The sequence below is a fragment of the Merops nubicus genome, unplaced genomic scaffold (genome assembly GCF_000691845.1).
Source record: "Merops nubicus isolate BGI_N331 unplaced genomic scaffold, ASM69184v1 scaffold23067, whole genome shotgun sequence".
NCBI lineage: Eukaryota > Metazoa > Chordata > Aves > Coraciiformes > Meropidae > Merops > Merops nubicus.
The window spans coordinates 1-22368 of NW_008619926.1; the positions used below are offsets into that span (position 1 = coordinate 1).

Sequence of the window (22368 nt, forward strand, 5' to 3'; positions counted from 1 at the left end):
CCCATGGACTTCTACGAGGCGCACCCCGCCGGCAAGGTGGATTTCAGCAGGTAAGGGGGTCGGCCGCGCATGCCCGCCCCGCACCGGCACCGGGCAGCCGGCGGCTTCGAAACCCGGCGTTAAAACGCTCGAACGGAGTCTGGCTTCCGCCGTCGGTGACTAAACGTCGGTGACCGGCGAGACACCTTCTCCGGGCGGGTCCCTTCCTCCGCTCGCTGCCCGGGGTTTATTTCCACTGTGTCTGTTTGGAGACAGTGGCCGTGGGCTCTGTCATTGTGTAGAAAATGGGATAACTCTTGAAGCGGTTTGAAGAACCGATTGTAGTAACATCACGATGTTTTGAATGATGAGTGACTCCAGTGCACTCGTTTCCTAGGGAAAGTGTAGGGTTTTTACCAAAGTGGAGTTTTTTTACTAGATTACTTTTTAGGAGGAGGGCTTTAATGTGGCAGCTCCCGAACTTCACCCTATGATTAGGATTTTTCACGTTTTTTTACCTCTGATGACTCTTAATGGATGAGGCCATAGCGATTTAGGTACTTCTACTTTGCTTTCCTGGCACGTAGAAGCTGGCGAAAGAAATCCTGTCTGCTGCCTCAGCACTAAAGGTGTGCTCTCTGCAAGGCCAGGTATAAAGTACATTGTGGCTGAAGATCTCTTTAACATCTCACATTAAATTGCACTCTGAGGGAGACAGAGAGTGAATTTTGGATTTGTGAAGTAGGTAGGAATAGTTTCTGTGGTGCAAACACTGGATATGGTGGGCTGTCAGATCCTCTTGGGCAAAGAGGGAGAATCTGCTTTTTGTAAATATTTCTCTGCTTCCATTTTGGTTGTATAGGAAATAAAACTCAGAAAATATTAAAGTTGCAGTAGGAAAATTCCTTTCAAGCATTGCTGGACACATCTGCTCCTTTGTGAACAAATTCATATGCCAGCAATCTTAAAACCTAACTTTGGAAAAATAAACGTTTGCCTTCTCTTATTAATACGTTCTCATTTTCCTGAAAGAAGCTGTGATTCTGTTAAGAGATTGAGTTACTGCCAAACCCCGTGCTCCTTTTGAGAAATCTGAAGATAATTCTTTTTACACTGCTTTTAGAGGGGCAAGTTACCTATAGGGCGATGCACAGTACGCTGGCGTGTTGCAATGGCAAAGAAGTCACACCAAAATATGTAGGTTTTGCATTTGCTGCATTTCTGGTTAGCAGCTGCTTTAGTTCTTGGTGGTTTTGGTTCTCTCTTTCCACGTGAGCATTGTGTTGCTGGAGGAATAGGCTTAGTGGTCTTGTGAGTCCCATCAAGGCTGGCTTAGCCGTCTGGCTGGGCAGGGATGGATCAGGAGAACTGCACTCAGGATATTTCGTTTGCCTTTTGCTTTACAAGCGACTTTAACTGGAGGATGTAGCCGTTTGCTGTGGATATTTGAGGCTTCCTTTATCACATTCTATAAAAGTAGGAGCTTGTACCATCTCCCTACAGAAAATTCGGGTTTGTTTTCTGCTGCCTGCCTCGCTTTGTTGGAAGGTGGGTGTCCTCGATACCAGAGGTGCCTGGATTCCGGTACGCTGCATCTCGGTGTCTGCGTCACTGAGTACACACATACGTAGGAAGAGCTAATGAAAGGGCTCGGTGCAGGAGCTTGTCTTTTTCTTTGGTTTTGTTTGCTTTTTTCCCACCGTGAAATATTGACTTAGAGCCACAGAGTGCTCTCACAAGTCCTGGAAACTCCCACTCTCCTCAAGTAAGTGTCTTCAGCACGGCCAGGCTGTCCCAGGGAAGCTCAGCTCAGCCCGGCTCCTTGTGTAACTGATACAGGAGCCCGTAATTGGCAAAGCTCTTTGCAATCTTTTTGGTAGAAGGTGGTGATAAATGTAGGATACTTTTAAGATGATTATAGTGATTAGAGTGTTTCACAACTTTATATTTCACAACTTTTTTTTGTGTTTGTAGTATATTTCAATCTGTGAGTGCATCTGGGTAAACAGATAAAAAGAATGCTTATCTACTGGAGAAGGGGCATGATGGTGGCAGGGAACTGCTTTTTGTGGGGTTTGACATTTTAAAGAAGAAATATTTAATATAAATTATTAACAATTAATTTGAGTTGAGTTTGGGATTATTTAAGAAGAAAAAAGTCTTCTATCCCCGCCAATTTGCAGTAAACTAATGTTACACTTGCACTGGGAAGAAAACTGTTTGAACTGGTTTAAGAGTCAGTTAAACAGCAGTAGCTTCAATTGACGTGAAAAACAAAGCATATATTTTACAGTTAGAACTAAAAAATATTAAGTTGTCTAAGCTGGTGAGACAGCATTTTCTACAGATGTCCCACTTTCACCTGTGGGCAGAAAGTCTAAGTTGTCTTGGAGCTTTCTTGTTCCCAGCAATCTTAAAGTGTTCAGAATGAAGACAAGTTTGGCTTTCTTGGTGTTGTGTGTGTTTTTGGTGGTGTTTTGTTTTGGTTTGTTTGTTTGTTTGTTTTTTTTTGTGTACTGAAAGGGAAAATCTCCAGGTTTTCTATTTTATTTCCTAGTCATCTGTGAGGGTGTTTCAAACTAATGTCACAGATTATTTCAAGAGTAGCCAGGCAGTGAGTCTTTTGGACTCCCTTGTCAGAAAAATTCACTGCCAAGCTGATTTGCAGTCCTTTTGACCCGTTTCCCGTTGTAGTCTGTGACTAGTTGTCAGCTTCTAGGTGGTGTTTTCAGATCTGTTCTTGAGAGTCAAGACACCTTCTGAAGGCTCTGGGTGAAAGAGAGCTTTCATTAACTCACATTTTCTAGTTCCACACGGGAACTTTAGCAGGTTGTGGCTGGTAGCATGACGTAGGATGTGCTAGAGGTTTTGTAGGTGGTAGGCTAGTAAGCGCATGTAACTTCCTGGGTTGGATTCAGAGCAGGAGCAGGTCAGTTGTATTCTTAAACAGCTTTGCCTTTTTATGTAGGCTGGTGTAATCCAGCTGAGTTTGGTCAAATTAATCCTGATTTACACTGAGCATGAGTGAGATCAGAATTAGGTTTCTGAGCTTTTTGTGTTGACTAATCTTTGCAGTGCACTGAATCAGAATAGGAACCCTGTGAAACTGGGGTGGCTAACTTTGAAGAACTTTAGGAATGTTTTTCATGTGTTCTAACAGGTGGCTTTTTTCTTCCTTTCTTTTTTTTATGAATCAAGTAAAAGACCCGTGTTGGTTCTTCAGAATGACTCTCTCTACTCTCAGAGACGTCCTTACACCAGTGAAGATGAGGCCTGGAAAACCTTTCTTGAAAATCCCCTTACAGCAGCTACCAAAGCTATGATGAGCATCAATGGTGATGAAGACAGCGCAGCTGCCCTGGGACTGCTCTATGATTACTACAAGGTAGATTGGCGTGGGTACGCTCTAGCAGCACGTGGAGCTCTCGATCTGCCTGTGGAAAAGGGGTTGCTCACTAGAGGATTTTACAGAAGCTGTGAATAGATCGCAAGGACTTTAAACTGTGTGGGGTTTTGGTGGAGAAAGCTCCATGTCCCTTTTCCTGAAAATTGGTTTATTTTTACCTCAGTAAAATAAGATCCCCTGGGCCATAATGAATGGGTCAGAAGCTTCAGTAGCACTTTGCTGGTGGACTCCACTTTTTGCAGAAGGCAATGTATTCTGGAAGTAGCCATGAAGACTTTGGGAGCATGTCCCTGTCCAAACGTAGATACGCTTGGAGAATGAAGCTTCTCTTCTTTTGCTCACATCATCCCTATTCTGGTGGGACCATTGGCTTTTGCTGGGGCTTTCACGTGCTACCTTAGTCTCTTAGGTGATGCTAAGTTATAACTGCAGATTTTTGGTGGTGTGTGGGGTGAAAGTGTCCACCTGATGGAGTTGCTGACTGCATCCCTCTAGCCTTCACTGAGCTTCAGCTGCCATGGTCTGTTAATCCTTTGGCAACTGTGGTTGTCTTCCCCAGCATTCACAGTCTTCTTGATGTGTGTGCTGCCTTAGGTGCTCATGGGTGAATGGAACACAGTTAAACAAATAACCTTCTCGTTTGCACGGGATACATTTTGCTGAGCTTTCCTAACTACCAGAAGCTTAAGCCAGGGTAGTTATCTCCAGTCCAAGTCAGTGTAGGCTAGCAGGCGTTTCCAGGCAGGGAGGTGACCTGCTCCTGTTGGATGCCTGCGTTACAGTGGCCTGGCTCACCAGGTGGAGGTGCCTGTTTTATCTTTGCTGAATGTACAGGGAGGCCAGGAGGCTTGCATGCCTGACACTTTGGCTAGTGTCTTTTAGCAGCAGGGAGTGCAATTGTCAGTTTTGTTATGTTCTTCAAGTGCAAGAGGTTGCCATGTGCACATGAAATCCTTGCCCTGCCCTTTTAAGAGCTGAGCATGTCTTACGTATCAAAATATTCTTGTAATGCTTAACACAGAGATTAGCACTTCAGGCACACACGGCAGGATGCCGCAAGCTCACTGATGTGGATGTTATTCAGCATGATTTGTGAGAAAACTGGCTCTTTGCATTTGGGGGAAAAAAAAAAAAAAGGCAAAAAACCCCCACCAAACCCTAACACTTTCACCAGAAAAATTTTAATCCACAAAACCAACTTTGATTTCTAAACCTGTAGATTACAAAGAGAATGTTGATGTTGACCCTTTACACTCGGCGAAGCAGAAGGGATTTGTTGTACATTGTCTAATTCAGGGTTCACTCTTATGTTTGGGTGTCAGCGGGTGTACAGAAGAATCAGTGGAAGAAAGGTATGCTCCACATCTGGGTGAAGCAAAATGGTTAGAGGTTGAAAGATTTATTGAGTGCTGTTGTGAAGTAATGCTAGAGGGATGACAGTGTCTCAGCATTTCTGATACGCCCCCGCTGCAATATTAAAGGCAGCCAATGAAATCATCTTCATATTTAAAAAACAAAACAACTCAAGTTTTCTTCCATTTGACTAATGGGCTACCCTGGTAGCCCACCTGTGGTTAATAAGACCTTACAGGGGGAAAAAAAAAAGTCTTTGTTCAAAATTTAGACTTTAGGAGTGTTGGCTAAACCGAGCTTGGAAACCCCTTGTTCTTAGTGATTAGTTAGTGTTGGCCTTCTAGCACCTCCAGCTAGATGTACTCCAGATTTTGCTGGTTACTGTGGAAAATCCAACAGTTCTGGTGCTATTGGAGATTCTAGGTTATGTGGAAGAGCCAGGACTTAGGTTTTATTCAGGGGCTATTCAGAGAAGTGTGCTGTTGACACAGGTTTGCCATCAACCTGTGAGTTATCAGTAAAGCAGTGGTTCCCCATGTTGCACCCAAACTGGGAAATACGGGCAGTATCTCAGCAGGCTTCAGTGAAGGAAGGTGGTGAGTGTTTCCTCCTTACACCAGAAGGTATTTGCTTTGCTCTTTCAGGAGGCTGACAGAAGTCCTGGGCACCGTGTGTGGGTTAGCAGAGGAGCCTGCATGGACTTGCTGTCCTGTGGAGGGGATTTAAGCACTACAGACTTGTGCCAGTGGTGGCAAGAGCCATTTGGGTCACTGGGGCGCTGGCCATGTGCTCCAGTGAGCAGGTTGGAGAACTCACTTTGTGCGTGCCTTGGCCTTGCAGTGGGCCTGGGAAAGCAGCACGTGCCTGCGTGTGGTCGGGCTGGTTTGTGTGGGCAGTGCTGTGGGGTGTAGTGTTTTCAGGGTAAATCCTGCCCATGCTGTAAAATACAGGGAGCAGTGTTGAGCTGCCTTAAATCCAGAGCACTGGTGGTTATGTTCTGTTTATAAAGGATTTAATATGGTTTGAGCCAGTGTGGTGTATGTGGCTGTGCACAGACATGAGCTGTACCATCCTGATATGCTTACTGTACCTGGTCCTCCTTGAATCCCCTGATCTCTGAGAAGAGCCATGAGTGGTCTTTGAGGAAGTAGTCTAGAGAGTACGTTTTTGAGGAACAGGCTGTGGAGCAGTGTCCTTTCACAAGACTAAAGCAGATTCAGCAAGCTGAACGCTGTCAGCCTGCAGAGGAGAAGACGTGCACCACTAGTGCAGACCTTAGGAGGTTTCCTCCTGGTCCTGCTTACCTCTGTGCTGGTGGTCCAGCCAGGGTTGGCAAGTTTTCTGCACTGGTTTTGCTACCACCTGGCACTGGCAGGAGCCCAGGGCTGGCACATCTGACTGGGTTGGCTACACAGGGATCTGTGGGGCATTGCCTGGGGTGAGCCTGGCATCCCAAAGCTGTGCAAATGCTTGTCAAGCTGTAATACTAGTAATGACTGGTATCAGAGTGTTCCTTTTTTTAATTTGACCAAATGGCTGTGTTTGAGGAGCTAATTTATTTATTTATTTTAATGGGAGGAAGAATGCAATTACATCATGTCTTGTTTTTCTCAGGTTCCAAGGGAGAGGAGATCTTCGACAGCTAAACCAGAGGTAGAACATCCAGACCAAGACCACAGCAAAAGGTATTAGTTTTTCTTATTGTGTGTCTATCTCCCTGCCCTCCTAGACCACCAAAGCTGCTGGAGAAAAATATCTTGCTGTACTGCAGTGCAGTGGAAGACAGAAATGGTTTGCTTTTACTCTGTGCCCCAAATTCCTGTGCTGGAAATCCCCATCCAGGAACAGGACAGGGATTGGACCGTGGTGTGGAGAGCTGAGGCCCGAGCTCCTTCTCTTCACCATCCATCTGCTTGCTGTCTACTGGTGTCTTACAGTTAGCGTAACAAAGGTGCAGTTTTTAACACTAGGCACAGCCTGGTAGCACAGACACCCCTTCCCAAGGCCATGGAGTTGACTTGTGACCCCCACCCCTTTATTTTTATAGGTGGTTGGCTCAGTTGCTAGCTACTCTTTATGTTCTTGGACACCAGCAGTATTGCTTCTTTGTGCATGGGCTGATAGGGAAGGATTTCAAAGTGCTTGTGATTTAGTTTTGGTTTTGTATCATTTGTAGCATTCTGGAACTCCATTCTTTCTTCCTTCCTCTTCCTCACCTCCCTCTCTTGTGCCTCCCAAGCAGAAGATGGTACTGATTAAGTAAATATTATGAATGTGAGTTTCATTCAAGCCAGGCTTCCACTTGAACCATCCTCTTCCTTTGGACAGACTGGAGTGCTTTAAGGCCTTGAGGTTTTGTGGTGTGGCTGAGCCGATCAAACAACCCGTCGCTAAGAAGAGCAGTCTGGTTCCCAGCCATGTGTTCCCACTGCACCCCTTGCACCACCTGTGGCGTTCCACTGACCCATAACCTAGCAGAAAAAGAGAAGTGTCTGGTTTTCTGCCAGTGGAACAAGCTGAACTGGCTCACCAAGGGGATGGGGGAGCGTCAGAATTGGTGCAAAGGCGAGGGCAGGACCACGTTGTGGGGAGGGAGAAAGGGAGGGCAGGCTGACTTAGTGGCTACTAGCTATGAGGTCAGCTCAGCCACAGATCCCAGTGTTGTCCTGGCAGAAATGAGTGTGGTGGGGTGGAGAGTGGGAGGTTATGCAAACCACTCCAGGGAGTCTCGATGTGGATTTTCTTGAGGATTTGTGCATGAGAGAGGGGTGTAATTTCCCTATTAATGCTTCCCGGGTGGTGCACAGTCCTAGGGCAGAGGAGCAGCAACCTTGCTCTTGGTCCTTCTCCACCTGCCAAAGAGCAGCTTAGCGAAGCCTACGTTTGCTGTGTGTGTGGTAAAGAAGGGCCACAAAGTGTTTAGTCTTGGACTGCTGTTTTCCAAGCAGAGAACCTGGGCTGTGGACCCTCACCCTTTGCTCCACAGTAATTAATCTTCAGTGCAGGTTTGCTCATAGTGGGTGAGGGTTTCCCAGCTGTTCAGGTTAGGATTGAGCTGCTTTGCATAAGCAGGAGAGTTGGTGTCAGCTGCCCTTGTCCAAAAGGCTGAGAAATATTTCTAGCTCTTGTTCAATGAGAAAATGAGTTGTATAATTCATGCTTTCTTTTTTTTATCCTTTAAAGGAACAACATTCCAAATGTAACAGAGCAGTCGCTTATTTCTGCTGGAGAAAACAGAGTCCAGGTTCTGAAAAATGTGCCTTTCAATATTGTCCTTCCACACACACCCCAGATGGGCATGGACAAGAGAGGCCACCTCACAACCCCTGACACGACGGTCACCGTCTCCATTGCCACGATGCCCACCCATTCCATCAAAACGGAGACGCAGCCCCATGGCTTCACAGTGGGCATCCCACCAAGTGTCTACCACCCCGAGCCCCCCGAGCGGGTGGTGGTCTTTGACAGGAACCTCAATCCCGACCAGTTCAGTTCCAACACCCAGCCTCAAAACTCCCAGAGGCGAACGCCAGACTCCACCTTCTCGGAGACTTTCAAGGAGGGCGTGCAAGAGGTACCACGAGAGGCTGTGGCTGTGTGCATGTGTCTGTGTCTTGAGCTGGTCGGAGAGATCCAGTTCCATCTTTAATTGTTCTTGTTATGTGAGCCAGAAATCTGTCCAGTGGTTTAGGAGTAGAAGACTTTCTCAGAAAGGTGCATAATTCAATAAGTAAACCCTTCACAATATGAAATCCTCATCAAAAGCAAATGCCTAATGTTACCAGTGGCAGAGGCTTTGGCTTTGCAGAGTGTGGAAATTGTTATCTGAATCCGCAGCACTGGGCCAGGTTTTGTAAAGGTGCAGCACTCTGCGGTGCCTTTACAGGTACTGAGGTGAAGTGACTGTGTCTGTAAGCTTCCTTGCTGCCAGTTTCTAGGTGTGGTGTGTGTCAGTGGAAAACAGTCAGTTTATTTAGGGGCCTCGAGTTCAACTTGGATGAAAATCTGTGTTTTTTGTTTTATGGTGCCAACTGAAAACAACAGCGCAACCGTTGCAGTGTTTGAGCCAGACCTCAAGGAACTGTAGCTATGCTCTTTCTTTGAGATTTGGGAAAGCTTTAAAATGTTGCCCTAAGCTGACTCAGAAAGCTTATGAGATGTTGTGCTTAGTTGAGCAGGGTTTTAATTCAGAACTTTTGGGTGTCAAGTGTCCTGTTTGTAGAGACCAAAAATCGGTTGTTATCTGATGATCAATTTGCCTGCCAGAAATTCTGTGGTAACAAGTATTTGTTGAATCTTGACTTTTCTTGTTGCTGCTATGTTAATTGTTGTGTTGTTTTGTGTCTACTCCAGGTTTTCTTCCCTACTGAACTGAATCTCCGGATGGCCAACATGAATTCAGAAGATTATGTTTTTGACAGCATTTCTGGGTAAGGCTTTAAGGTTCCCATTTGCCTGTGTGCTCCTATTCTCTTGCAGTTGTCCATGAGCAAGCTGTACAGCTCCTGACCTTCTGCTTTGAGTCTCTGTCAGGCATTCTGAGGGCTGTGGCTCTCAAAACCACAACAGTGGTTTGAATTTTTTATTTCACAGATGAAAATCCTACCCGTATCTTTGCAGGAAATTACCTGCAGGGTTGGAAGTATCACCAGTTTCAGTCGCTGCCCTTGTACAGACTCCCTGTCCCATGGAAGGGTGCAGCACTGTATGTCAGCTGTGCAGTGGTCTCAGAGTTGGCTTTCAGCTGTGTCCCTCTCTGTGGCCTGCTTGCTTTGCTCTCTCCCCGCTGGAAATGTAGAGTTGAAATAGGAACCAATAAACTCATTTAAATTCTAAAGGAGGGGAATAAACTAGTTAGTTAGTTGCAGTTGACCAAACAGGAAGAGAAGACCAAAGCTACTGAATGCTTTCTTAGCTTGTGTATTTAATTTAATTGCTGATAGATGTTTTTCTGTTCCATGAGAGCAGTTTGCTACTCTCAGCCTGAATAGCGAGCTTCCAGTCTTGCCTGCTGACATGTCTTGGGATTTAGCTTGCCAAGAATTTCTCTTAAATGTTCATTCATGAAGGAAATGGTTGAAAAAGGGCCTCATCTTGTTTTCCAACTTCCTTGCCTGTTGATGGCTTAGTGAGTCAACTAAAATCTTTGGAATTTCTCCAAATTATATGTGGAACATTTGATCAGCTTTCCAGGAAAATGCCTTAGCAATCACTGCCCTCTTTGCTCTGCAGGAATAACTTTGAATACACTCTGGAAGCCTCCAAGTCCCTCCGACAGAAGCCTGGGGACAGCACGATGACCTACCTGAATAAAGGTCAATTTTACCCGATTACACTGAAGGAAGTCAGCAGCAGTGAAGGAATCCATCACCCCATCAGTAAAGTCCGAGTGAGTGGCAGTTCTTGTGGTTTCTTGGGAAAGAGGGTGTGTATAACAGTAGCTTTAAACTCTCCCAAAATACAGTAATCTCAGCCAGAGCATCAGCACTAAGGCCAGCTTACCCACTTCCTTACGTCAGTGTTTGTTCCTTTGCTGTCCACCTACCTCCAGACCAGCCTGTCCTGGCTCAGTCTGTTCAGAAGTGGTGTCAGCACTTGTGTAAAGGTGATGCAACACCTGCAATGAGATCCTTGAACTGCAGGTAGGAGAGCAGTTCTGCTCATCTCTTGTTGATGACCCAGAAAGTGCTGTTGTCTGCCTTCCTGTTTGACACCGCTGTGCTAGGTCAAGTTGGAAGAGCATGAAGCAGAAAACCTGATACCAGCAAGAACTTCCAAAACAAATGTACTCTCTGGCCTTTTCTTTTTCACACGTTTTTGTTTTGGGTGGTGGGGTTTTTGGGTTGTATTTTTGTTTATTTTTTTTTGAAAAAAAAAGCAAAGGGGAGGGGAGGTGGAGCCTGTGTTGACTTTTTTGTTTGTTTTACCCCCTCGCCTTTTAGAGTGTCATCATGGTTGTGTTTGCTGAAGACAAAACAAGGGAAGATCAGCTCAGGCACTGGAAATACTGGCACTCAAGACAGCACACAGCCAAACAAAGGTGCATTGACATAGGTAAGGAACACTCTTGTTGCTGATGTCAAACTCCAAACTTAATTCCTTGGCAAGGTTTGCTTTCCTGCTAAAGCTTTGTTATTTTAAAGAACCTTTGGATCACACCCTTTGCTATCCATAGCTCTGCTGAGGGCCCAGAGAGAGCTTTTGATTGCTTGAAGCTAATGCTGTAGTTTTTGGGACTCCTTAAAGAGGCTAATTTTTGGAGGAATTTGGTTGGTGAGCAGGCTGGGTTTAGAGTTTTGCACTGAGAGATCTTATGCCCCCCTCCAAACTTGCTTTGGCATATCTTGGTGCTTGTAGCTAAATCGCAAGTTATACTCTGTGGCTGTCCTAAATGTGAGTTTCTTCAAAGGACAAGGTCCTCGTAGAAATACCTCGACACTAATGGTTCTCCTTCCCACAGCTTCGCTCACAACTGGCCTTGGGTACACGTAAAAAAAGAAAACACTGCAAATTTCCACTTGCCTCCAGACAAGGCTGGGGCTGGCTGGCTTCCAGCCTTTGCTGGCTGAAGGCTGAGTTGTGCTCCTCATCCCTTCCTCCTGTGAATAAAAGCAGGGATTAATCACTTGGCACTTAAAGCAGACGCGCATGCAAATCTTTGCTTGTTATTGAGGGAGTTTTATTCAGAGCTTATGCCCTCGCTGTACAGGGTAGAGTTTCCTGCACAGAGCAGCTGTGGCACAGGACACCCGATATTTGGGATGGCTGCCTTTCTCACTGGAGTTTCTAGTTTGGAATTTCTGCCAAGTACCATTTTCCCCCTTCCTACTCTTTGTTGTTTGTTTGTTTTGAATGAGAACCATTTCCAGCCTTTTTAACGATTTTTTTTAACACTCCTAAGTACAGTTGAGCTTCTTTTTCCCCCAAAGAGGTTGTGAAGGTGCTGCAGTTTGTGGCCGCTTTGTGTGATTAAGGGCTCCAGATGGTACCACCACCTCCTCTCCCTCACACATCCTTCTTTCTAACAGCTGACTACAAGGAGAGCTTCAACACCATCAGTAACATCGAGGAGATCGCGTACAATGCCATATCCTTCACTTGGGACATCAACGAGGAAGCCAAGGTGTGTGACTACCATTATATTTCCTGTGCTTTCAGCAGATTTGGGGAAGGGGGAGGGTGTGTGGCCTACCTGGTGATTAGCATGTAACAAGTTTGTTTACACTCTTACATTAGGCAAAACCTTCTGGCTATTTCTTAAGAGGGTTTGCATGTGCAACAGCAGAGAGCTTTGCAACTGCTTTAAGGTTCTTGGCAGAACTGCCTACCTGACAGACAAGTACTGGCAAAAGGAAGCACGGAGTGTTTCCACAGCAGGTGAAGTGAGGCAGGAGGTGGGATGTAGCAGGAGCTGTGATGGAGCGTAGCAGGGCCTGGCAATGAGCATGGCCTCCTGGAGGATCCTTGCAGGAGGCAGGGGGGCAGTTTCTGAGGGAGTTAAGGTGGCAGTGGGCTTGCCTTCAGCAGAAGAGGAGGGAGTGGCTGCTGCTGTTGAGCTCCTAGAGCTTGTGCTGCTGAAACCGCAGATCCAGACAGGCAGTACCTATTTCACACTAGAGTAGTCTCCTGGTGAACTCTGGTTTGGTCTTTTCGCAGAACTGAGGCACTAGAGTAGGTGCCCAAGTACAGGCAGGTTACCTAGCTAGTAGATAACTGCAGCTCTTGGAAGCCACTCCAGCTTTTGAAAAAGGTCTCTGTGCATCTTCTGGGTGCAAGGACAGCAGGTCAGAGTGGAGTCACCTCAGTTCCAAAAGCATTTCTCACCTTGCTACTGGAGTCAAAGTGCAGCAGTTTTCTTTGGAGAGTTTAATTCCTGCCTGGATTTTCATTAAAACCTGGGAATGGTTTCCTTCAGTTTTTGAAGACTGGCTATTCCCTTACCAGTATGTCATTTGCTAGGCACTGGCATCGTGGAGAACACTGGTGGCTACAGAGTGCCATGCCTAGGGAGAGCCTTGCTCAGGGGACACTGGACCTCTGCAGAGAATGCAAAGGTCCTGCTCTGGAGCTGTGTGTGCCACGGTACTTTCAGGAGGCACAAAAGGTGGTGTCACTGCACAGAGCTCACTGTCACCGTGAGCTTTACTCTGTGCTGCATGATGCCTCTGGAGAAGAGAGACAGGGAGGGGTTGTGTGGGGGCTGCTGTTGGGTTTCAGCTCCATGGGAGAAGTCTGGGATGTGTGGCAGGCAGCAGCAAGGAGCTATGTGTGGTGCTGCTGCTGAAAGTGCTGCCATGTAGCATGTTTGACATTACTTGTGAGGCTGGTCTTGGGTGCCAGGCTTCCCTGTTCACCACATTTGGCTTCAGTTGGGTTGAGAGGGATGGCAGGGAGGGCCTTACCTGCTGGAGGGTGCTAAAAGGTTGACAGGATTTTTGAAGTATGAAGCACTTCGCTACTGGAACAAACAGGTGAAGCTTCATAAGGGCTTTCAAAAGAAGGCACTGAGTATTCCTGAAATGTTATCCTGCTGCCATAGCTGCTGTAGTGTCCAAGAAACCTGGATAATCAATGTCTGCAAGGTACTTGAAGGCTTAGGGGGATACATCATGCAGAGTGATGATTGCAGGTCACCAGGGAGTTGGAAGCACTGGGCAGCTCTGCAGCTGCCTCTCTGCTGGCTGAGCCTTTGTACAGCAGTAGGGGTGGGCTGCGAACTGGGGAGCAGGCTTGGAGCTGGTGCTGAGAGCCCCAAGGAAAGCCACCCCTTCCCATTAGGTGACAGAGCCCAGCCCTGTGGAGGAGGTGGTTATTGCCCAGGTACTCTACAGACCCCTGAAGGAGTAGTTTCAGTTTATAGTGAAATTGCCAATAGCTGCTTGAAAAGGTCCAGGGACCCTCATGGTGGTACTTTAGCTCAGGGCTGAACATGGAATAAGGTGATGTGGGGAGGTGTGAGCCAGACTGATTTTGTAGCTACAGAGGCAAATTTGCTTCCAGATGGACACTGAGGTCCGTATACTTTGAATATTGATTTATATGAACCTGAAGAGAGGATTGCTAATGCCAAAAGTGCCAGCCTTGTCTCCTGGGATCAAAATCATATTTAGGTAAAAATACTCTGCACTTCAGTGTTCAAAGAACTGGCATTTTTAGCAAGTGCTCTTGTGTGTTTAAGCGTCTGTTTGAGGCTTTTTTTTTCTTTTTTTTTTTTTTTTCCCCTGAGTGGATGCATTTTGTCAATGGTTGGATTTGTCACTAGTGGAGCTGCAATTTTCTCAACTCTCTATGATCTTATCAGCAGATGGCTGAGCCAATTTCAACAATTTTTATTGCATGGTTCATTTACCATGTGTGGACGCTTGCTCTCTCTTCCTTTTCTTCCCCCCCTAAACAACTGTCTTGAAGTATAGGAAGAGAGCAGAGAATATAAAGAGATATGAGTTTCTGATGCTACAGAAAGTCCTGTGCAATAGTAAGTACAGTGTCTTATGTTTAATAACAGCAGTGGAGCATAGATGGTATGTTTAACAAGCCAGCAAGCCTTGATTATTAGAAATTTGCCTTCTGAGCCCTGGAGTTACCTGGACCAGGGCCAAGTGATTCTTTTGGGGTTGCTGCTTCTCCTGTTTCATTTGTTTCCCTCTTACTCGGTTTGCTGTGGGAATGATTTGATCCTGTGCAGTGGTGTCAGAGGGGAGGTGATGAGGCTCTGCATCTGGGGCTGCTGATGTAGTTACTCATTTAGGCACCCAGTGCTCTGGCTGTGTGTTGGATTTAAGGGAGAAAGAGCATATTATTACAAGTAGTTGCACCTAGCAACTCTGGGACCTGGTGCTTGTCCTTCTTGTGCTAGCCCTCACTGTGAGGATGTACAGGAGCACTGGACCTCTGCCACTTTGTCTGCGCAGGAGGGTGTCACCTACCTTGAGAGTGCTGTTTGCCAGTCCCCCTGGGGCACTTCAGGGATTTTGTAAAACACAGCTTTCTGATGAAGAAACACTGGTTTTGGGCAATACGAGTCATGGGTTCACTCTGTAGCAAGGGAGACGTGGGGATTTTGCAGCTGCGGAGTTGGGAAATGGAAACAATTTTTGAGATTCCCTCAGCAACCAGTATTTCCCAGTTGTTATGCTGGGATTGCAGAGGGCAACACCAGGGCTTTGGATGCCAGCCACAGCAGGTAGGCCTGGCTCTGCACGGGTGGAGCTGTCACAGCTGGCTGCATTGGGGTGTTGTGTGAGCCCGTGTGTGTTCAAACCAGGAGTGTTTCATGCATGAAAGACACTTCCCACTCTGGGACCAGCCAGTGTCCGTGGATTTTTGGGCAAGTGATGTGTGTTTTTTTTTCTGGCAACTCCTCTCTGCCCTCTTCTGTTGCTTTGGGACATCACAGGAGTTGCTAGAAGTGGCTGATTTATGGAATAGTGCTGGGTTAAGTATTCTGAGTGTGTTCAAGCTGGAAAAGGACCCAGGATCCAAAGCTGCATTGCTCCAAGGCAGTGAAGGGAGCCAGGAGCGTGGAGGAATAGACAGACTACCCTGAAGTGATGCTCCAGACACTGGAAGGATATTGAGGACAGAGTAGACAGTGGTAGAGTGGAGTGAGGAAGTGGTGATTATGGTGAGCTTCCATGTGTATCTGTGTTAGAGGAGAGGTCTGACCATACTGCTTGACAGAGCAGGGATGGAAAAGAATTGTACAAGGAGGCAGTTGTGCTTTGTGAGGAGAAGGGGGGAGATGGTGAATTGGGAAGTCGTTTGATAAACTGATGAGTTGCTGAATTTGGATATTCAGGAAAGCCAGTACAGCTACTTGGTCAGGAGCCATCCTGGTTGGGTGGAAGCATTGGTCTGATGAGTCTGACAAAGGTGTGTAGCTGATACACTCACTTGCAAGTAACAGGTAGTGCTGGAGTTACCCTGAGGCTTGTGGAGACTTCAAACAGTTTCCCACCCTGTCCTGGATGTCTGCCGTGCTGGGCAGACAGTCGAGGTGGGGTTCTCCTCCAAAGGGTTTTTAGATGTCTGAATGCAAGCTCGTCATCTTTTGCTTCTGTGACTTCATTAGGGATGGAGTGTCTAGAGCTGGGATGGAGCTTTCTCTGGAGGTGCCTGCCCCTCCTTGTTGACTGAGCAGGCTTAACCATCTTTAAAATCAGGGCCTTTTGGGTTAGAGAAGAACCCTGTTCTTGCAGCCTTTTTCTACCTCCAGATGTCAGTCAGGAGAACTGTTTTTAGGCTCAGGTCTTGAGTTTTTGAGGCTGGGAACCATTTCTTCCCAGGTCTGTACAGAATGTCCAGTTCTTCTCTTGATTGGTGCCTCTTAGAGATCTTTTAGTGAAAGTTGCCACTACATGCATCGTTAAAGGCACATTTCTTTTGAGTGTTTCCTGCTGCTCTTCGTAATGTTGGCCATTGTCCTGTTAACTCTCTTGTGTTACCCGTTAGGCTGTGAAGCAAATTCTGTATCCCTTAACTTTGGCCTGGGGACATGGCCTTCTGTCAGGTTGGTGGCAGTTGAACAATCTGGACAGATCAGTTTCCCCAGGGTTAACTGGCTTTGCTGGATCCCGCTTTGCTCAAATCCTGTCTGAGCTCCTGCCCAGTGGAGCGGGAGGGCTGGGGCCTCGTGTCTGAGCAGGGCAAGTTGTTGTCTACATGGTGATGGCAACAGTCCTTTTGCCCTGTTTTTGTAGCCCTAATAGGGCACCCCTTGCATACTTACCAACAGGTCACTTCTGAAATGTAGCATTGCTTTCAGCAGCTCCCAGAGAAGGGCCCCCACCATGGAGGTCTTCTCCCTGGCTTGCTTTAGGGTGGGTGGTGGGACTGGAGCCAGAAATGATGTCACTGCATATTAAGAGCTGTATTGTCCTTTCACTCCTTCCCTAAAAAAAAAAAAAAAGGGCATTGCAAGCCAGATGCTCTGGGTGAAAAGACCTTTTCTGCTAGAAAGGGATACATGGTGAGGGTATAACAAGGCCATTTAGAGCCAGAGAGTATTGTGGCATAGTTTTTTCCTGTATTTTGACCAAAGGGAAGGTGCCATGATCTCCTAAGTGACACCCTCAATGATAGAGCAATTAGGGAGATGCTTTTTTTTTTCCTTTTTTTTTTTTTTTTTTTTTCTTTTAGGAAAAGTCCTATTTTAAAGTAATTAGGCTAATTTGGATTAACCTTTTGAAATAGCAGATTGGGCAGTGAGGGTGTTCTTTCGGCAGATCCTTATGTGTGTTCACTGCAGTTCTTCGGCAGGATTTTTTTGTTCAGATGAGCTCAGTTTTTGGAGAGGGTGTATCTCATGCTACAACTTGAAGTAAGGCTGGGGTGTACACCAGTGATTTATTTTAAGAGTTTATTCTAGCATAATCCTCACTTGGTGTTTACTGTAGGAAGAATTTCAGCTTTTTGACTGATGAATATTGCCTGCGTTTATATGGATGCCGTTGTAATGAAACAGCAGTCATATGCCTCATTAAAGAAGGTGTTGCCACCTTCAGCAGCATTGAGGAGATACAGGTTTGGCTAGTTGGAAATGAAACTATGAAATGTGATGAGTCAAACATACTTAAAGGAAAGAGATTGGTTTGAAGCCAAGGCTGCAGACCACAAGTACTTTGAGGCACAAGTACATGCAGCCTTTGGAGCAGTGACACAGGAAAGTCATAGCAAGTATTGCTTACCTGCCTCTTAATGCAGACCTCTCCCTGCTCGCTCATGGGTTTTCTTAAAAACAAGCATGTGTTGTCCTTGATTTGAAGCATTGGAAATGAGAAGCGGGTTTTCAACTCGGTTTTTCTTCAGAATTTGGTGTCCTGATCTCCACAGTTTGTCTGGCCTTCCACCAACTATGGAGCTCACAATGCGTTTCCTAAATCTGGAAGAAAAATCTTCCTGAAGTTAGCTCTTTTATAGAGCAAACTGAAGAGTGACTTTTTTCCTTTTTCTCCATTCCTTTCATACCTGATGGCAAAACTTCCTTTTCAGCCAGCCATTTTTGTGCCTTTGTAGATGTAATTCTTTCAGGTTTGTGTTGGGTTTCTATGTTTAGGTTGATTGATTGTTTTTGGGGGTTTTGTTGAGGTTATTTGGTGGGTGGGTTTGGTGTTTTGTTTGTTTGGGGTTTCTGGGTTGGTTTTGTTGGGTGGTTTTTTCAACATATTGCCTTTTTTTTTTTTTTTTTTTGCCAAACTGCTGCTTCTGCTTCCTTTCCAACCAACTCAACAAAAGCCGACACCTGGCCTTGCACCTTTATCTTATCAAAGTAGGGGGTGGGAGGAAGCATCAGTAGGACTGGGAACTTCTATCCTGGGGTTTCCCACGTGTTGCAAGCAGAGACATTCCTGTGTTTCCTTGCCTCAGAAGAGGTTGGAATAACAATCAGCACTGCTCTTTGTGAGCAGGAATATGTATTTTCCTTTCATTACCATTAATTTTCATTTTGTTGATGGAGTGAACTTGGTAGGAGGATGTTCTCTTATCCGGGGCTGGGTTGGACTTCCCGCTCGGCAAATTCCTTGGCGTGGTGTGGGACTCATGATGTATTTTGTGTCAGTCACCCAAACTGGGCTTGGGAGGTTTGGATGCAAACTCCCTTCCCCAGGCTGTTGAGGAGGGCAGCGCAGGCTCTGGCCGGGGCTGGGACGGATGCGGCCCGGTCACGGATCTGCCAGACAAGCCTTATTTGGAGCGTCCGATCCCGAAGGCAGGAGCCCACAGGTGCATGAATTGCCCAACTTTATCTCTTTCCTGGCTCGCCTCCTGCTGATGCAAAACCTGTGGTGCATGTGGGAAGTGAAGAAACAAATGTGAGAGCAGTAAGATTAGCCACCTCTCAGGTGATCTGTACCAAGTTGGGTTTTTTTCCCCCCCTCCTTTTAAAGGCAGAACAGTCTTCCCAGCAGTGCTTTCTTAGGATGTGCCTTCGTGGATGTGTGCAGGCAGACCTGTGCTTGCCCTGCCTGCGCTCCGAGCTGCCTGGCCATGACCCAGCACCAATCCTGGAAGCCACGGAGCTACGCTGGCACGGCGCAGTGCCCAGGCTGACAGCTCTGCCCCTCCAAGGGCTTGGAGCTGCGCTCGTGTGACTTACAAAGCTTTTGGGCTGGAGCTTGTTTGCGTCCAGCCAGCTCACAGCACAGATGAAGTATGTTAAGGCACATCTTGTATACATCCATGTGGACAAATCTTTTGAAAAGATCCTTTATTTTTCCTTTTTATCTTTATATTTGTCTAAGCATTTAGAGAAACGGCATACTTTCAGCCATCAACATGTAAATAACAACCTTTGAGCTTCCGGGTGATTTTTCTTTAGTGTAGGGCTGATAAATGAGTTGTTCGTGGAATTTGGGCCTAGGGCTGCTCCTTCAGTAACCCAGCAAGGAATGCTGACCACACGGCTGCGTACCCCCGAGTTGCTCACACGTGTGCGGGAGGCCAGGCCCAGGCCACGGCTGGGCTTTGCTTCAGCATTCCCAGAATTCCTGAAAAAACTGCAGCGGGTGTGGAAAGGTTGGGGGCGGCTGGCGTTGGCAAGAGGTGTGTAGCTTCTCGCTCCCTAGTGTTGGATGGTGTGTGTCTTGGTCCTCTGTGCGGGTGGAGGAGGAGATTCGTTCAAGTCCCCTGGTCCATATCCAAGTCCTTTTATTTAGGTCTGATGGATCCTTTGCCTTAATTTGTTCCTATAGTTCTTAATCTGCTGTGGTAGCCTCAAAGTTTCCTGTGCAGGTTTGTTCACTGGATGGCTTCTATGGCCCTTTGTTCTGCAAGAAGTGAAAATAACTTGTAGATCAAGTCAGCTGTGCAGTGACTGCTGCCTTCCCCAGCTGGAGACCACAGGAGTGGCCTTGCTGCTGCAGGGGAAAGCTAAGCAGGATGCAGCGTCGGTCCCATGGTCCCCTTGTGCAAGGGCCGCGTGCAGCCTCAGGCTGGCTTGCAAGTAGGATGTATGGTGATTGGTCCACAGGCAAGACATTGCCTTTGTGTTGGGGAAATGGTCACAGGATATACTGGAAACCCTTTGCCTACTCTGTCTTGGACAGAACATTTAAATTATTTAGCCTAATACAAGAAGAACAGTGTCTTAACTTCATTCCCTAGAAAGCAGCTCATCACAGTTTAACCTGTTCCTGGTGGTTGTGTTGTAGGCTCCAAACTCTCTATTCCGTCCAAATGCAGAAATCCAGAATCAAAAGCATCCTGACAATGTTATGTTCAATATAGCATTAAAATCAGAGATTTTTGCTTACTAGTGCCAGGAAAGAGCTACGGTTTTATATGAATTTTTGATACAGAAAGAAATGCCCAATGGACTTGGATTATTGAGTGATATCTTCATCCTCTGGGTATAAAAATATAATGGAGTATAAATAGAAGGAGATTAATTCTATTTACCTGTCTTCTATGGAAAATGAAAGCCATGTGAAGCAAGGTGATCAGACTGAAATAGTCCCAAGCCCATCTGTGTCGGGTCTTATTTAGAAGGACGTACAAGACTTTGCATGACAGGGTGATCTGCTGTGTGGCCATTACAGTCTTACCCATGCTTGTGTTTGCTGGCCACTGGCCAGAGCTTACAGCGTGCTGATACCCACCTGGGTTACTTGCCATTCCCTATGGCAACCCCAGACATTGCTGATGTGTACCTACATGTCGTTCGTTTCCAACTTTGCTTTGCAATGAGTCAGAAGAGGCTGTACAAGGTGACATTTCACTAAAGCTGCTGCATATGTAGCCTTTGGACTAATGAAAATTGCCAGTACTTTTTTGTGTGACAGAAGAGCATGGCGTCCAAGATAAACTGAGGAGAAGAGATCTGGATATGCAGGCCTTCATTTTAAAAAGGCATCTTTCATCTCGCTGACAGCGAGGTTCCTCCAGCGCTTTGATTGCCCTTTAATTACGCCTGTTTTTCCTGGTTTGTTTGAAAGGCAGATCTTGTTAGAAAAAGGTACTGTGTGGAAAGAACTTGGCTGCCTCTGCTGCCCTTCCTTGAGGGCACACAGCAGAGCTGCCAGATTAATTTATTTTTTTTCTGCATTATTAGAATAGAAGAATGTTTCTCGTAGGTTTGAACGCAGGCACAGTGTGCTTCTCCCAAATTAGGTGTGAGTGGTCGGGCAGTAAAAGCAGACTGGGAAGTCATGAGGTTTGCCTTCTTCCCACCCTGACTGCCAGCGTGATCCCAGAGGAGGTGCTTTAATCCTTCTGCCTTTGGTCTTCCGTTGTGTGCAGCGGTGCTGCTGCTCGTTTGGCACAAAGGCTGCAGGAAGCCCAACCTGGTGGTGGGTGCAGGAGGGTTTGGAGCGTGTTGGGGTGTAGGTCACCAGTTGTGTGTTGGGGTTAACAATTTATACCAGCTCACAGGTTTCATGCTGTTTGGTGTTTTTAAACCTCGCTGTTATGGAGTCATTTGTCTTGATGAGAATCTCAGCTTTCATTAGTAATTTTTAAAAATCAACAAAAAGAGAAGGAAAATAAAGCTTGGCTTTGGTTGGAAAGAAAGCCTGGAGATAAGATTCAAATACAGACTAAAGGCTTAACTGCTAAGCAAGCAAACTAAATTGACAACAGGTTTCTAATCCTTTTGGAAATCTCAGTTTTAAAGAAAATCTTTTAACTTTTGAGGACTTGACTCACGTTTGTAAATGTTCTGGCTTGACAGTCTATTTTTGAAGTGCTGTCTTTATGTTGAATCTTGGGAGGTGAGATGAATTTTTTTTTTCTTTTTTTAAAAGTAACAACAAATCTTAATATAGCTGAGAATGCGGAACTGCCCTTAGAAAAATAGGTTGGACACATGAAAAGGAATCTTGCTCAGCAGGCTGAAGACGCAGAGCAACTTCTGCGGTTACGTTTTTCTTTCTTCTGGCAATTTTGGGGTGGGGATGTAGCTGGCACAGTCACCTGCCCTTGCGTTTCTTTTTGAATGCAAGTCAAATCTTCCTGAACAAAATGCACTCGGCTTGAAACTGGCTTAGCCCAAACTGGAAAAGTTGTTCTCTAGAACTCTGGCTTTTTTGGCACTTCAGGCAACCTGAAGCTGTTCGAAACTAGGAGTTACAGGATGGTTAGGGAGAAGGAGATGATCCTTTTGAACTGAAATGGCTTTGTACAAACAGAAGACAGGCTGGCTCTCCATTGCTTCAGACAGGTGATTAGGTTTTAGTTGTCATCTCCTGCCCAGAGTCCCGAGAACTTAAATGGCATGAAAATGAAGTCGGCTGCTCAAAGCCAAAGCTAATGAAACAAGGGACTCTGAAGTAGGAGGATAATCTTTGTCATCTGACAAGCAATCCCAAATTCCCATGGGATACCTGTGTGGCTGTGCCATGGCATGTGTCTGTCTTGCTGAGACCAGCCCTTCTACCTTCAGCCCAGCATGCTGCCTGGGCTCTTGTGGCTAGTAAGCCATGTGAAAACTGAAAACAGAGACCTGAATTATCCAATAGAGAAGTGACGCTGCTTGCTAGGGAATTGGTGGCTGATGCTGCACATCAAGTCTGCTGGTGTCCAGTGATGTGAAACTCCAACGAGGGATTTCACAGAAACTGGAGCTGTGAGGCTGTGATGGACCTTCTGGCATGGCTGTTGGGGCATGTGTTCTTGAAGACCGCAGTCATTTCTTC

The 22368-nt window shown here is 46.2% G+C and overlaps 1 protein-coding gene across 1 annotated transcript in view; it reads left to right on the forward strand.

Moving 5' to 3' along the window:
- The first annotated feature begins 3184 nt into the window (after positions 1 to 3184).
- Positions 3185 to 22368, forward strand: part of GRHL1 (grainyhead-like 1 (Drosophila)) — a 33097-nt gene continuing 13913 nt past the window's right edge. Inside the window, exons 1-7 of the mRNA XM_008943980.1 lie at positions 3185 to 3364; positions 6353 to 6423; positions 7922 to 8312; positions 9092 to 9168; positions 9971 to 10127; positions 10681 to 10792; positions 11767 to 11861. Coding sequence (XP_008942228.1) covers positions 3299 to 3364; positions 6353 to 6423; positions 7922 to 8312; positions 9092 to 9168; positions 9971 to 10127; positions 10681 to 10792; positions 11767 to 11861 — 969 coding nt within the window. The 5' untranslated portion in view covers positions 3185 to 3298. The remainder of the gene's footprint in view (positions 3365 to 6352; positions 6424 to 7921; positions 8313 to 9091; positions 9169 to 9970; positions 10128 to 10680; positions 10793 to 11766; positions 11862 to 22368) is intronic.